Source organism: Archocentrus centrarchus, chromosome 22 (assembly GCF_007364275.1).
Source record: "Archocentrus centrarchus isolate MPI-CPG fArcCen1 chromosome 22, fArcCen1, whole genome shotgun sequence".
Lineage (NCBI taxonomy): Eukaryota > Metazoa > Chordata > Actinopteri > Cichliformes > Cichlidae > Archocentrus > Archocentrus centrarchus.
In genome coordinates this window covers 6,509,867-6,527,148 of record NC_044367.1, presented here as the reverse complement: position 1 = coordinate 6,527,148, position 17,282 = coordinate 6,509,867, and the positions used below count along the sequence as shown (strand labels likewise).

At 37.9% G+C, this 17,282-nt stretch overlaps 1 protein-coding gene across 3 annotated transcripts in view; it reads right to left on the bottom strand.

Moving 5' to 3' along the window:
• Positions 1-6,166: 6,166 nt before the first annotated feature.
• Positions 6,167-17,282, bottom strand: part of scfd1 (sec1 family domain containing 1) — a 34,139-nt gene continuing 23,023 nt past the window's right edge. For 2 of the 3 annotated variants that reach the window (XM_030719348.1, XM_030719349.1), the window contains exons 17-25: positions 16,546-16,625; positions 15,858-15,920; positions 14,604-14,679; positions 12,935-12,988; positions 8,576-8,628; positions 8,425-8,458; positions 7,496-7,561; positions 6,483-6,551; positions 6,167-6,348 (exon numbers count right to left, since the gene is read on the bottom strand). In XM_030719348.1, coding sequence (XP_030575208.1) covers positions 6,325-6,348; positions 6,483-6,551; positions 7,496-7,561; positions 8,425-8,458; positions 8,576-8,628; positions 12,935-12,988; positions 14,604-14,679; positions 15,858-15,920; positions 16,546-16,625 — 519 coding nt within the window. In that variant the 3' untranslated portion in view covers positions 6,167-6,324. Of the gene's footprint in view, positions 6,349-6,482; positions 6,552-7,495; positions 7,562-8,424; positions 8,459-8,575; positions 8,629-12,934; positions 12,989-14,603; positions 14,680-15,857; positions 15,921-16,545; positions 16,626-17,282 lie in introns of those variants that run through there. The other variant, XR_004019057.1, reaches the window with a different exon arrangement.

Below are 17,282 nucleotides of genomic sequence, written 5' to 3'. Positions count from 1 at the left end.
TCCAAAGTTTTTAAGCAAATTAATGTGAAGAGTTAATCAGAAAATTAACGTCATGGATAATGAAGCCAGTTACCATCCCTGACAGTATTATTGTAGCAGTGTTAAGATAAAAGATGACCACAAAGATTCATAAAAAAAAAACCAAAACACAAAAATCACATCAAGCGAAATCAAACTACAATCTAAACAGCTGAACTTAACTGACACATGATTTATTGAATGATTGTCTTGTCATAATGAAGGCTCTTGCCTGTAGTTGACACTGCTGAGGCTTTTAGTCCGCTCTAACCCCGGAACACCCTCTTCACATAACAGTTAGACCTTAATTCAATGTGAGTCATAGCAGTATTAAAGCAGCATTAAAAAGTGCTTAAGGTGTTCTCTGGGTTGATTTTGAGGCCTAACAGGCTGGATTAAGAACATTACATCAATGTGAGTGTTTCACAACATTTTCTCATGCAGCAGATAAAACCTGAACTCCCACATTGACAACAGGGTGCTGACAGTCACGAGGAAAATTCAGATAACCAGAAACAAGTGTGTGTGTGTGGATGTGCATTACTGCTCTAAGTGTGGATTTGTAAGATATATAGAAACACCACATATATATATGTTTATGTTTATGGCAAACCTGCAGTTACACAGCAGTGATGTGTCATGAGCTTTGAAGTTCCAGAGCACATTGTTCTGTGCGAGGACGATGAGCGTTAAAGTCCACTCGATGAAGTCCAGTATTTGATGTTTTTGAGCTCATTTTTAGTCTCCCAGCTCCTGAGGAAAACAGCTGTCTCTTTGGCTGCTAATACTTCACAATATATTCACGCTTTTCACTGAACATTATTAAAAATGTCATAAGGTTAAGGAAATGTGGAGGAGAATTCATAAGGACTTAGGAAAAGAAGCTGCAATGACTCTTGGATTTAATACCAAAACAAAAAAAAACCCAAAACAAAAACAACAACAACAAAAATGGCCATAGCCACTCTGATGTAAACCATCAGTTTTTTGAAGCCTTAAAGTTAACAGTTTGACTTCTGCCATATTGGTATTTTGGAGCCAGAACTTACTACACAGGATGGAGTGCCAAAGTATCGGCTAAGGCCAGTTAGCTTAGTTAGCAAGCTGTATCAAAGTTGTTTTGCCCAGGCTAGTTAGTACAAATTAGGGCTGAGTGAGAGAATAATATAAGAATAAACCACAGAGCAGGCCAGCCACCTAAATTATTTTTTTCATCTCTCATGAAAACCCTCTTTTCCTGTTTTTCATCTTTCTCCCATTTTTCTACCCATTTCCTTTTAATATTATTACTTTTATCTCTTTCCCCCTAGCAGTTCTAGCCTTTATTTTTTTCCTCTTCATTTCCCACCTATCTCTTAGCCATACTTTGTTTAATTAATTATCTTCCTTTCTGTCATTCATCATATCCCTCTTTTTTGCCTCTCTTCCTTCCCATTCTCATTATTTCAGCTCTGGGGTCATTAAGTCAGCATAACAGACTCAACATCACTGACACTGAGCTGGGATTAGCACTGAGTGTGTGTGTGTGTGTGTACTTGTAAGTGTATCTGTATGAGGACCAACTTACATTTTTAAATTTGTGAAGACATTTGTGAAAAGTGAGGACATTTTGGCTGATCCTCACACTGGGGTTAAGGTTAATTTCAGGCTTAGGTTTGGGGAGGGAGGTCAGGTAAGGGTTCAGGTAAGAGCCCTGGGAATGCAATAAGTGAACTTGAGTCCTCATAAAGCTCGAGGTTAGAAGTTAGTGTGTAGGTGGGAGGTCGGCAGTAGAAATAATAGAAAAAGGTGCATGCATGGTTTAACAGTAATTACAGCAAACTAGTAAAATATTTTACATGTAAGATGTAGATATGTTTCAATAAGGATTTAGATCCATATTACTTTTTTGCAGAGAAAGGAGCAAGTGTTTATTTTGTCTTGTGCTGGTCAGGAGAATCATACAGAGCTCACGTGAATTCAGTCAGTGGCAGAAAGTGAAATTCTGATTAAATTTTTTGTCGAAATAAGTGCGTCTCCTTCCGCCAAATTTAACAACTCTGGTAAATGTTTCATAATTTTTCATTACAGAATACTGAAAATATTGCAGAACTGTAGTTAATGCCATGAACAGCAAAGGAAGTCACCTGCATGAAATATGTAAAAATGCAGGTGGTGAAGCAGTGGTATGACAGCTCTGTGTACACAGCAGATGGTGACGGGGACAGACAGTTTCGCTACTCGCTGTGCTAACGTACCTGTTAATGTTTCTTTGTTCTGCTGTGAGAATTAATCCGATGTTCAACATTTGTTTCACATGACTTTTCTCCCAGGTTGTTTGCACCCCCACCTATCGTGACCCTGCCCCCCACCAGTGGGGTGCGCACCACAGTTTAAGAAACACTACGGCGGAAGAAGGAACGGAGGAAATCTCATATCTTAGTTGAACATCTTTTTTCATCACAAAACATAAATTATTTAAATATTTTAAAGATAGCTTAAATAAAATCACATCGTATATAACAAAAGCAAGGATACTTTTAGCAACTATAAACAGCAGTGGGTTTATAAACTGCTAATTTTATACCTCTGTAGCTTAAAAGTTGCTAATTATCATGAGAAGTACTGTTTTTACAAGAAAAATTTGCTAAAGAGTGGCTTGTTTCACAGCATGCCCCAATAATGTCATGGCATGCTCCTAATAAGATGATAGATGGTGTCCTGGGGGATCTCCTCCCAGATCTGGACCAGAGCTTGTGGACAACCTGACGATGTCTTATAGACCAAAACATAATGTCCCACAGGCGTTCTATTGGATTTAGGTCAGGTGAGTGTGGGGGCCAATCAATGGTATCAGTTCCTTCTTTCACCAGGAACTGCCTGCATATGTTCACCACATGAGGCCAGGCACTGTCATGCACCAGGAGGAACTCAAGCCCCACTGCACCAGCGTAGGGTCTGACAGTAGGTCCAAGGATTTTAACCCAATACCTAATAAACAGGGTTTCGTTGCCTAGCCTGTAGAGATCTGTGCGTCCCTCCATGGCTGTGCCTCCTCAGACCATAGGCGAGTTTAGACCCTTTTGGGGGTGCTCAAGAACCCCTAAATTTCATCACAGCACCCCTAAAAATAACTATAGAAATAAGAGTAATCATATTGCATTTTAGTATTATTTTCCGACAATGTCTTATAATGTTATATTTTGCCAACCTGTCCACTGGAGACAGGATAGAATAAAAAACAAGTTTACCTGTGTTCTCGATGTCATGATGTTACAGTGCACTCACACAGAGGTGCTGCTGCTTCAACAGAAGGTTTGTCATTAATAAATAAAACTTTAAAACTGAAAAAAGATGAGATAATTTCATGACAAGTCAGTGGTGCAATTTAAAACACTTCACTTGAAATATAGCAAAAGTGCAAATTGTTCGAATAATGCGAGGACATCGCTGGATCTTAAAATGGGTCTGCTTATATATATTTTTGTTCTCTAAATAGTCTCAGAAACATTAGCTAATGTAAGCTAGATCACTAAAGATTATTAGCTCATTCTAGCTTTCAAAGCCATTAGTCTGCAGACTAATGCCAGCCAAGGAGCTGATATACTTAATTATTTTAGTTTATTAAAGATTTCTGTTCTTTAATAACAGCCATGCCAATTCTGGTATTCTATGGATAATGCCACTCTGGCTTCACGGTGCAGGGCAGTGAGCACAGGGCCCACTAAAGGACATTGCTCACAAACTCATGAAGTCTCTGATTGTTTGGTCAGAGACATTCACACCAGTAGGCTGCTGGAGGTCATTTTGTAGCTCTTGCAGTGCTCATCCTGCTCCTCCTTGCACAAAGGAGCAGATACCAATCCTGCTGATGGGTTAAGGACCTTCTACAGCCCTGTCCAACTCTCCTAGAGTAACTACCTGTCTCCTGCAACCTCCTCCATGTTTCTGAGACTGTGCTGGTAGACACAGCAAACCTTCTAGCAATGGCATGCATAGATATGCCATTCTTAAGAAGTTTGACTACCTGTACAACCTCTGTAGGGTCCAGGTATCACCTCATGCTACCAGAAGTGACACTGCCGTAGCCAAATGCAAAACTAGTGAAAAAACAGTCAGAAAAGATGGTGGGGGAAAAATATCAGGGGCCTCCACCTATAAAACTATTCCTGTTTTGGGGGTTGTATCATTGTTGCCTCTCTAGTGCAACTTTTGTTAATTTCAGTAACAGCAAAGCAGCTGAACCTGATTAACAACCCCCACTCAGGGTTATCCTCAGTCAAATATTGACCCTAAGATGTTATTTTCATCAGGGAAACTGTTTTGTTTTGTTTTTTTAGAAAAAAAAAATTGCATCCCAACAGCATGAGTAAGGTATGGATTATGCTTCAGAGACACTACTAGCCACAAGTAGAAATGGGACTCTAAGCTGAAGAGTACAGATAATACTTATCTCTGAAGGTCCCAAAATGTCCTCACTCCTAAGCTCTAAAACAAACTGGTCCTCACCTAGCTAGTTAAACAAGCACATGCTCAGACACACACACACACATAAGCGTGCAGATTAAAATGCCATGCTGACATAATCCTCAGCGTGAGCTCTTTGTTTTTGGTGCCGTGGTGTTTTTACCAAATGGGACATGAGCCAAAGTAAGAAGTCAAAGTCCACATTTAATAAATGTCTCCTTTAGGGATTTTGGCAATCCCTTCAGAACAGCGGTGAGTGGTTTAAAACATTCTTCTGGGTTTTTCCAATACCACTAGTTATTTTGTCTTTAAAAGGCAGTGATGTCACCTGTGACCAGAATCAGTTCAATCAGTGCACACTTTTTCAGAGCTATTCAAAGGTTTATTTATTTATTTTTACAAATGACTGCCAAGACTGTTCAAATGTAAAAAATATAGAACACCTGAAGTAAAGGAAGTAAACACAGAGTAACATTAATAACAATTTTAAAAGAATAAATAGAAAAAAAAATACAAGATGATGACTGTGATGACTGGTTCCTTCATGCAGCATCAGTTTCAGCCCTGTTTCTGTTTCATTGCTCGATAACTTTTAATGTATCTATGACAGTACCATGGTTAATGGCTTCAACTGAAGGAGACACATGAAATTACATTTGTAAGTATAAAAAATACACCGCTCAAAAAAATGATAGGAACACTTTCAAAACTCATCAGATTTCAACGGGGAAAAAAATCATTAAGTTTCTGATTGTTCGGTCAGAGACATTCAAACCAGTAGTCTGCTGGAGGTCATTTTGTAGCTCTGACTGTGCTCATCCAGCACAAAGGAGCAGGTATCATTCCTGCTGATGGGTTAAGGACCTTCTACAGTCCTGTCCAGCTCTCCTAGAGTAACTGCCTGTCTCCTGGAATCTCGTCCATGCTCTTGAGACTGAGCTGGGAGACACAGCAAACCTTCTGGCAATGGCACATATAGATATGCCATCCTGGAGGAGCTGGACTACCTCTGCAACCTCTGTAGGGTCCAGGTATCACCTCATGCTACCAGTAGTGACGCTAACCCTAGCCAAATGCAAAACTAGTGAGAAAACAGAAAAGATGAGGAGTGGCCTCCACCTGTAAACCCATTCCTGTTTTGGGGGTTGTCTCATTGTTGCCCCTGTTGTTAATTTCATTAAACTGATTAACACTGCCCTCTGCTACTTAAGTGACCGGCTCAATATCCCAAAGGTTTAACTGACTTGGTGCTTAACTGATTTAAAAAATGGTTTCTTTAATTTTTTTGAGCAGTGTACCATAAAACACTTTTTAAAAAATGAACTAAAAGAAAATTTTCTTAAAAACATCAATTGTACTTGATGAGGAATTATAAGAGTAATAAATATTTCATAGTTTTCTGCCCCAAATGAACCAAATATAAGGTTTTTATTTAAAGTACTGTGGTTTTAATTTAAACACAATCCATTTAGTTGTGACTAAAATGCAAAAAGGATTGAAGGTACTGGATCTACTTCTAATTTTCCATTTCTTTAGCTTCAAGGTACCTAAAAGAAATTTTTAGGTAGTCGCCCAGATTCACATACCAGGAGGCTCTTCAGAGATGAGTTAAAGAAGCATTTGTCAACTGATTCCTTTGTTTTATGTATGCAGGAAGTAATGCTCTAAAATATGAATAAATGCATGAATTCAGAGGCCACAGTGAGTTGGAACTGTTGAGCTTTATTAGCGCTGAGTAACAGAAACAGAAATTACAGTAAAGACGGAAAATATTTAGTCCATTAACAGAAGAGATAAAACAAAGTGGAATAAAGAGATCAGCCATGAGAGAGGGAGATTCACATATTGTCAGTGTCCATGTCACTTTTGGCCAAGTTGGGAGAGCTGTAGAGAGGAGAGAAGAAGAGGACAACAGGTCATGAGACTCGACACAACAAGAAACTTTCAGTAATTTGTGGGATTTTCCCTTCACTGGTACTGTGCAGAGCCGGCAGAGGACAGGACGTGTGGTTCCTCACCTGTTTGATGAACTGAGCAGCATTGAAGAGCTCACTGCAGCCATAAACAACCTTCTTCGCCTGTTTAGACTGAAAATATAGAAAAGCAAAATTATGTTTTCTATAGCTCCAATATGTACTGGCCCTATTATTACAGGGAGAAGGTAATTAACACAGTCAAGTATATATCTAAGGTACTTGTGTTTCTCCACTCTGCTACATTTCAGGGAAAAATATTGTACATTTTAATGTTCTGCATTTTTCCAACGCCCTTGGTGTTAGCTGGTGGCGAGAAGATGGTTTGGGGTTCAAAGCCAGGAAGTGCCCCCCCTCTGTGTGGTGTTTGCATACTCTCCCTATACTTGTCTGGGTCTTCTGTGGTAGCTTTGGTCTCTCCCACCATGGAAACACATGCTAGGCTAGGTTAAAGCTGCCTATGTCAGGTCAGAACACTCTGGCAAATGAGATTCTTAATCACGAGACTTTCACTTCCAGGTAAAATAAAAGTTTAATAATAGTTCTTAAGTAATATTCGGCAAATGTCCAAAATGATATAAAGAGTTTGTGTGTCATTTTGTTATAAGTTGGACCTAACAAAATTAGGGTATCAGTATCCCAGTTATGATTGGAATACATTTGCCTGATTATATTTCTATTTTGATACTGTGGTATTAGTACTTTCACTGAAGGATCTGAATATTTCCTTTAGTGTCATTAAAACTTTAAGAGTTTTATTTTAAAATTTAACACGTCCCACGTAAAACTATATTTGTATTCATCTAAAGAAACAGCAGATGAAAAAATGTAAAAGAAATTAATCTGGTTTAAGTTCTGTGTTTACACAAGAAATAAACACCAGCAGTAGTGTTATTATTAATGCCTGGCTCTCTTTCACAGTGTGCTTGCTCACAAGGGGTCGTCTGATTGGTGGGGTTTTCTCTGTATTATTGTAGGGTCTTTACCTTACAGTACTTGTGATTTGGTACTATATAAATAAAATTGAATTGGACAGAACAGTAACAGTACTACAGTACCTTGGCGTAGTCAACCAGATTCTGGTACTCGATATAGTTTCCTCCTCCCACTACGAACACGATGGCCTGAAACAGCAGGAGGTAAAAAGTCAAGCTTGTATCAGAAGATATGTTTATATTTGGTTTTGTATAAAGGAGATGGACAGAAAGGCTGTAAATTATAACAAACTAGGTTTAGTTGCTGAAGTGACAGTACAGAATGAATCTCAAGTACAAACACTGAAAAAAGCAAAAGCTTTATGGTTTGAAAGGGACAGACAGAATCAAGCTTTATTCCTACACTATTATAATTATTTACTTCACAGTTGTACTTATGTATGTATTCCATTTCAGATTTATTTTTACAGTGTCAAGATCTTTGTTTTGTCAGGAGATAGATATCATCTCACTGTATTTCATGTATATTTTGCACATGATTTGTGTCTTCTTTCTGATTCTATTGACCACTTACTTGGATTGGCTGCTGTGTCATCAAATTTGTCCTGTTGCCTGATTGTCATCATTTACATTAATATCTTGCATTTAATTCTATTAATTATTTATCAGACTTTAACTTCAGTTGAAGAAATAATTGAATCATGATGTGTTTTCTAATTGGTGTTTGAGTAGTTTTATGAACTACAGTGAACTCCCCCTTGGAATATTTTCTGGTTTCTTGCTCACACAAATGTTGTTTGACATGTCTGCTGTGATTGTGTGATGTGGGGATTAATCAAGTCCAAATGAAATTCTCATAAAAACATTGCATATTTTAAACTCCAACGTCCATCACAGCTCAGAAACAGTCAACTGTGCTTTATGAAGAACTTCTGATGTGCGGCATCAGAAATTCCAGTCTGTCTTGTATTTCCTTTCAACTTGTGTTGATCCTGGAAATAACTTGAACTGAATCTCATCAGTCAAACTTTGGTCCAGATACACAAACTCACCTCCTGAAACGGATTCTTGTTCCTAGGAATGGAGCTGAAAAAGAAAAAAAGTATGATGAGACAATCCTGAGTGCATTTTACTGACCAAGAAGCTCGAGCTCTGCCATGCTGTTCAGATGAGAGCTGTTCAGAGTGATTTTTTTTTTTGTACCTTTCACTGCCTCGCAGCATCTTTGGGTCAAAGTATCGATAATCATCTGTTTCCTTCATGATCAGACAGAGAGGAAAAATTAGACATACATTGACATTGAAGTACATACAACTTTAATGTAGATGACATAACACTCATCAGCCACAAAAATACAATTACTGCAAGCTGAAATTAATGCAATATTTTGCAGGGAAACCTTAACTACTGTAGATGTTACTTTGACATGTAGCACCCACCTAAACCTGGCTTGGTTTGGTTTATCTGATACTATTAGATGGAAAAGGAGCCTCCAATGTATAACAAAAAAACAAAATAACACAAAAAACTGGTGTCAAAATATCAAGAATGACAAAAACAGACTAAAGAAATTGAAAGCATAACAAAGGCCAATGATTTATTTCACAGGTTGCCCTGGTTGTGGCAGAGGTGTCTCTCTGTTCCAAGGACTAAACACAGACAGAATGACAGCTGGGTATAGGTTTAGCTCAGAGCAGCATTTTTATTGGAGGAGGATCATTCTTTGTCAATCACGTAAAAGCACAAGCAGAGCACGAAATAAACAAAGACCTCCAGACGAATCAGATTTATCCTTTTCTCGGGTTCATATTCTCTCATACAAATGGCACAAAGCTCTGTAAGATGATTCCCCCAACCTTCATCCTAAGTGAATTACGAGAAATGTCAGTTTATATGCGGACACCCAGAAACAGCAGAACCTATTTATTAGCTCAAACTTAAAAACTGCAGGAGTACAGATAACAACAGTAGTTTTCCAGATCAAAATTCACACGTGTATCCCAACTGATGATCTTGGAATCCTGCATATTGAAGGCTTTAAAAGCTTTTAAACAGACAGACAGACAGAGAGAGAGAGAGAGTCGTCAGGAGTTTACATACACTCATAAATGTCGGGGTAATTTTGGGCTTTCTTTGAAATGTTCATTTTCCAGGGTGGACTGATTATATTGCATACAACTTCAATGACTTTAAAAGAACAAGAATTGGGTGGACAAGTTTAAATTTATTTTAGGTATTCTCTAATCCACACAGGGTCAAAAATATACATGCAGGCTCAAATTTATACATTCATGTCTACTAATATTTGGTTAAATTTCCATTAGCAAGTTGCACCTTGACCAGATGTTTTTAGTAGCCATCAACAAGCTTCTGGCATAATTCTGTCTGGATATTTGCTTCTTTACAGAACTGGTAGAGTTTATTTAAAATTGTTGGTTTCATGGCACCAACTCCGCTTTTAAACACAGTCCACTAATTTACAATATGGTTGAGGTTGTTGCTTTAGGAAGGCTATTCCAGAAGCTCCTTTATTCCAAAACCAGGTTGATTCTTTTGTTGGAACACCCAACTGTGTGTTTCAATCACCTAGCTGTTAATTTGAGGTGAAGAATTTGGAGGTAGTCCTCATTCATTTTTCCACTGACTTTGTGCAATGTACCAGTACCACAGGCAGCAAAACAGCCCCAGAGAATGACACTGGCGCCACCATGGTTGACAGCTGATACTGTGTGCTTAGATTTGAAAGCCTCACCTTTACTCCTCCAAACACACTTCTTGTCTTTGTGGCCAAATAGCTTAATCTTGTCCAACCATAAAACCTTTCTCCAGAAGGCATTTGGCTTGTCCATGAGGGCAGCTGCAAATTTCAGACAAACTTAAACATGCTGATTTTGGAGCATGGGCCTCTTTCTTGGGCAGCACTCTCAGTCTATGGCAGGTTTAGTGGTTTCTGGGTTGTTCCTGAACATTCTAATCAAGATCTTCTCATCGGAGGATGACAGTTAGGGTCTTCTTCCAGATCTTGGCAAAGTGGTTACACGTCCAAATAACTTGTACTTACAATTGTTTGAACTGATGATTTTGGAATCTGCAATTATCTAGAAATGGCTCCAAAAAAAAAAACAAACAAAAAAAAAAAACCATCCCAACTTAGGTAAATCTACAATTCTCCTTCCTCGGACTTTGGACTCCCATTGTCCTGCGTACTGATCAATCTAATGAGTGCTGTCAAACAAATCCTTTTTATGCTGGCAAAGAGAAACTACCAGTTGTAGTCAATCATAATCATTGAGAAGTTAATAGAGCTTAGCCTTGTCAAGTTAAGAGACACTGTAGAACCTTCAGCGCCACTTATTCAAAGATTGTAGATTGATGTATATATATATTTGAGTCTGTGTGTATAATTTAGATCTTTTGTAGATTTGAGAAAATACAAAATAAATTCAAACTTGTGCACCAAATTCCTGTTTCTTAAAGTCACTGAAAATGTTAGATAATGCTATACAATCACTCCAATCCAGAAAAAGAACAAATAATTATAATTACCCCCACCCCTCCCCCCAAAAATGTGCGTATGTATATATGTGTGTGTGTGTGGGCATATACTGTTATTTATGCCTGTAAATGACTGATTATATAGGACTTAAAATTCATGTGTTACTTATTGTTTCTTATTCTATTATTGTAGCGTCTTTACCTTACAATATAAAGTGCCTTGAGGTGACTGTTGTGATTTGGCACTATATAAATAAAACTGAATTGAGTGAACTGAATAATAACATATTACATTCTGAAACCATTACAGCAACATGATTTTATTATGTGGCTTTATCTGTCTAATAGAAGTCATGTGGTATCTAAGTACACCGAAAACCAGCCAATTTGAGGATTAATGTTAATGTTTCACATTAACTGAACTTCTACAAACTCCACCAGCGTTTTGCTGTGCCTTTACCTAAACATAACCTCAAAATAACACATTCATACACACAGGACAATCTGATAGAGGGGGAATGTGCTCTGTTTCTTTTATCTTCATCCCAGACGTGTATCCCTGCTCCACCCCCCCTTTCTGATTCACAACAACAGGACCTTTGTTAGTTGTCTGTAACTCCAGACGCTGAGAAACCTGCAGGGGGTGGGTGTGTTCACTTGTAAGTCTGTCACTGTAAGGACTGTTTTGAGGAGTGACACTTGGGATTGAACTTCAAAGGAAATTTTTGACAGTTCAGGGTTTGTTTTTGGGTTCATGTTAAATTCAGGTTTAGTTCAGCATCTGTATTTGTGTACACTGTCAAAATTACGACATGTGCTGAGAGACAAAACAAAAACTCCACTTTCAGTGATAAAGTGTGTCTGCTGGTTCGTGTGGGTTCACATGTGAGTAATAGAATCTGTACTTTCCCTTCTCATGGACACAGCCCACAGCAGTTAATATGAAACTAATGTCATGTCCCACAGTGCAGTGGTTTGTGTGTTAGAGGTCTAAATCACAGCTGAAGTGACACAAAAACCTGCTTTCTTCTGAGTTTCCTCTCAAAACCAATTAAGAAGCGATGCTGAGGCCTACAGATATTCAGGTCTTACAGGTGACCCTTTAATGCTCATTAATGGCTCCATATTTTCATTGTACGACTTCACCAGAGATTTCTGTATGATACGCAGTCCTGAATCAAATACTCTCTAAAGCCCAGAATGTGGATATAAGCTGCTTTTAAAAATTTTAATTTTAAAAATGTATTGCCAAAATTATTCACTCATTTGCATCCACGCGCATCTAAACTTAAGTGACATTCTATTCTTAATCCATTGGGTTTAATATGATGTCGGCCCACCCTTTGCAGCTATAACAGCTTCAACTCTTCTGGGAAGGCTTTCCACAAGTTTTAGGAGTGTTTACAGGAATTTTTGACCATTCTTCTAGAAGCGCATTTGTGAAGTCAGACACTGATGTTGGGCGAGAAGGCCTGGCTCACAGTCTCCGCTCTAATTCATCCCAAAGGTGTACACACCATTGCATCCAATCCTTTGCATTGTGCTTGGGGATGTAAGGCTTGGATCAAGCTGCGAGGCCATGGAAACTTATTCCATGAAGATCTCTACACACTGTTCTCGATCTGAAGGCCACATGAAGTTTGGAGGTCTGTAGGATTGACGCTGCAGAAAACTGGCAACCTCTGTGCACCATGCACCTCAGCATTCACTGACCTCACACAGTATAGTTTGAATTAACGGCTCTCTTGTGTCTCTGTGGGTCAGGCCAACTTTTCAAACAATTTAAACAAAACAATTTAAAATGACTCATAAAAATCTGGCTTTTTGAAAAAACTGCAGGGAGCTTACAATCCCGACTTCCTCTTCCTACAGCAGAGGTGGACGGCACAATGTTAACACGACCCACAGAGACGCCAAAGACACGTTAATGGGAAATAAACCAGAATTACCCCTTAATACTAAGATTACATTTTTCTACAAAAGTGCTTGGGTTTGTACATCATGAAACACAAAATAATTTAAGACCGTTTTTGTATCCGTTCAAGATCAAGAAAAATAAAAACTCACAGGATGAGACTTCATCTCCATCAGGTTGTCCAGGATACGGGTGACTGGAAGGTTCTGCAAAAAAACAAAAACAAAATAACTTTTAAACACGTAATATAACAAACAATAATTAACTTGTGAACGTTAAATTTGATTTTTTATTATTTTTTTATGAACTGACTTTTCACAGGAATCAGGAGTTTGAGTTTAGGTTGGATTTCTTTTTTCTTTTTAGATATTTGACAAGTGACTATTTTGGAAAACTGGAGATGTAAGAGGGAAGAAAAAAAACCCCCATCAAATATCTTCCGTAATAGAGCATCAAAAGCTGCATCCAAACCGACTGAACGTTTGTAACGTTCTGGCAGCAAAGCAGAGCATCATGGTCTTCAGCTGCTCCAACTTAAGTATGAAGAAAACAGACACCACCTCCCTGTGTGTGCATGTGTGTGTGTGTGTGTCATGATTATAAATGACTTTCATGTTGATGCCAGTTTTACTTTGAAACACCCTGTCATCATGGCTGTCATTAATATTCCTGTTGTCTAGGAATGAAAACTGTCACATTATGTACACTTGATTTAATATGATGCCAGAGTGGGTGGAGCGTGGTGCTTCTGTGGAGAGGCTGTTAAATGTAATGTGCAGATGCAGTTCTAAATGATCTCATTTTCAGGTGAAGACATAAGCCAAGGAAGTTTCCCGAGTGTTACATGTCGCCATCTTGAAGGAGGTTTGTGATGAAAGAAAGAAAATGAGCTGCTGATTAGAGCCTTTCCCCTCCAACTTAGCACTTTAAGTGATTCTATAAACCACATACTGAGCAAATATAAATTACAATAATATAAAAGCATCTCACTTATTATAGGCTACAATTTAATGAAAAATTATAGTTTATTTTTTTATTTAAGTTTCCTTTATATTGATATGTATTGTGAGGCATTTATTAGTTACATATACACCTGCTTCTTCATACAGGCAATTATTTGCAATTCATCTGATCACTCTTCATAACATTCTGGAGTAAATGCAAATTGCCGTCACAGAAACTGAAGCAGCAAAATATGTGAAAACTAATACTTGTGCCATTCTCAAAACTTCTGGTCATGACTGATACAGATCTGGAACTTCAGATAATCTTCATATGAATGAGAAAAAATGTAACATCTGTGACTCTGTGTGGCATGTTTGCTGTTTTTTTAATCAGAAGGAATTCTTCTTGTTCTTCTTCCAAATGAACGGCATCTCTGAGGGGCTAAAAGGTGCTCAAAAACACGTGAAACTTTACACATGCGTCACAAACCATAATATGTCTCAGGTCTTCATCATGAGTGTTGCACAACAGCTCAGTAGATTTCCATTCAAACATTCAAAGTTGCCATAATTAAAATAAATGGATTTAGTTCTAACATCATAATAATTATCTGCAGCACTGATGATGCAAATCTGCAATATCTGTGTTGGCAGGCTTTAAACGTAGTTTTATCACTTTAATTTGAAGGATCAAAGGCATTTTTTGGCCACATAAGACTGGGCACTGTTCAGCTTGTTGAAGACTGAGATGCAGTTGAAAGACAGCTAGTGGACTTTGTGTCCTAATTACTTCTCTTGCATTGATTTTTGTAGGATTAGTTCATTTATTCAGCTGATTTTCCAGCATTTAAATGGCAACATGAAGAGTTTTACTCACATGCTGTTTGAGCACCAGGTTTTTCACACCCTCCATGACAAACTGGGAGCCGGTATTCATCACTCGGGAGAACAGTCTGAGGTGGGGTGGAGGGTGAGGGGGTGGGGGAAGGGTAGGAGAAATAAATGAAGGAAAACCAGGAAGGGAGGAGGGACAGGATGGAGTAAAGCAAGAGGAGGAGGGCAGGAGGACAGGGTTAGGCTGGTAGTCTTAAGTTTTAAAGGTTCCTTAGAGGAGAAAATTAGATTTCTGTTGTTTTTTATTATGAAGTCAGTGTACAAAAATACATAAAGTATCAAAACATTCAATTAATGGAGCAATGACCGAAGCATGTGTTCAGAAACTGTTCCTGTAAACAAACTGTCAGGACTTGTGTTACACTGTGATGTCACAGCTATACAGCCAAGCCCCCAATTAGTCCCACCTTGACCCACGTCCTAACCTTTTTTCTATTGCAGAAATTGTAGTTATGCTGATCTAAAATCTATCAGCCATGACCAAAGCACATCTATAACTCTTGTTTGCAACAAAAAGAAAAGACTCTTCATGCGCTCCTGACAGAGGAACTGAAGACCATTTTATTTTTGATGTTTACTATAGCAAAATTCTTAGTGTTAGCACACTACACTACCAGTGTGCCTGTTATTACCATTAACCTTGGTTGTATACCTAAAGACACAGAACCACTGTCTCAGAGGGCTATGACTATGAATACAAACATACATATACACATATACATATAATGGGAAGACACAAGCTACTGTTTAATTGCCTCATTTTTCACCAGTGTATTAATGTCAACAGCAGGAAAGGAACAGCTCACTTCTGGAATGGGGCTTAAACAGCAGCCATTTATTTGGAGCTGAGCCTAAATTTAAACATATGAGACTTGCAATAACGAGCTAAAAGGGTCAAATAGGTGACCTTTAACAGTGATATTAGTAGGAGGGTAATAATAGTAGTAATCGACTCCAGTCACAGATGCTGAGGAGCAATTAGCAGCAGTATTATGTGGTAAGATGTGTTGTTTCCAGCTTCTACAGCTGTGGAAACACTTAATAACATGAATCCCTGTTTTTAAAATGACATTCAATAAAATTAAACATAAAGCAGGTCCAGCTGTTTAATTCATTGCTAACTCATTTTAATATACATCATTTTTAATATCTATTTTTTCAATATGTATTATTTCATCATTTAAAAACTTTTGAAATTCTGTTTTAAAAAAAGTATTCGTTAATATTATTAACTTACCCCATGGGTTTGACTCCACTGTTGCCATAATTAGCTGGTGTGGCAGCCATTTTGGTAAAGGCCCTTGAAAACGAGAAAAAAAACCCAGAAAAACTTAACATAATGTCCTTTAATTAATTAAATAAAAATTACTCATCATTATAAAAATAAAATCATTTTTAGTTAAAGCCTTAATGGAAACATGATGTAATGTCAACAGGACAGTAATTACTACAAAATCAGCTTAAAACCTGCAAAAGCTGAAATGGGACCACTGGAGGGTCAAAACATGTAAATATGGCGAATCTGAAAATGATTCATCTTCATCTGAAGAAAGAAAAGGCTTTCTCGCTTCTTCATTAATATTAATGACATGGTTTGTATATATTAGTTGGTGTATACTGCTCTCTGCTGATACACACCACTGATACAAAAAAACAAACAAAAAAAAAAAAACACCTTTCCACTTAATCTGTTTTAATTTAATTTTGATGTGCTATGGAAATTATTTATGAAAAACAAATCAATAACAGACGCTTAATAATTGTTCTTTTGATGTTTTTGAATAAATGATAAAAAAGTACATGCAAATGTTGAATTTCTCTTGATCTTGTATGACTTGCTAAAGTTTCCTTAAAATACATAAAAACTGCATTTAAGTGAGGCTTCAGTTAAATGATGCTGCTGGACCACAAACCAAAAAACTTACTTCCACTGTTTAATGTAGTTTAGGGGTGAAAGGTCACAGCCTGCATCCAACAAAGCTTTCTTATACTGGTCCAAGTCAGACTGAAACACAAAAACAAAATCACGTAGAACAATGTTAACACATAAAGATGACCAAGCTGAAAGTACTTCATCAACATCTGATCTGTTCTCACTCTGTCTGTGAAATAAAAGCTAAAAAGCTACAGTGAGTATTTTCTAAAGAGGTGCAGTGTCAGTTATGCTACTCCGTAGGTGTTGACAACGGTCCGCATACATGTCCATTTCAGAGTGCAAAGTTTTGAGAGGAGAGCATTTAAGGAAATAATACAAATATGATTTACTACAGTTTGCAGAACAAAATTTAGCATGAACTGTGCTGAGTTAAATACTGAAAAAAGCATTATTATATTATTTTGTGCCTGATGTGGTGTGGTAGTTGCTTTTGGAGTGTTCATTTATTAGGAATGGAGGGGGAGATGTAGTCAAAACAAGTGCATAACAGGCTCAAAGCTGTGGTTGCGGTGCTAAAACTTGGCTGCATCCTCCCCGTGAATGTTTAGAGTCCCACGTATTTCTGCTCCACAGTGATACTTATCTTGATGAAAGAGAGCAGAACTTAAATGAACGAGGCAACCAAGTTACGTTTTTCAGTGAGTTCGGTTTGCAGTGTTTCAGGTCACATTTCTACACAAAGATTGGTACACACTTTTGTGCATCTTCTCTCAGCAGTGTGTGCAC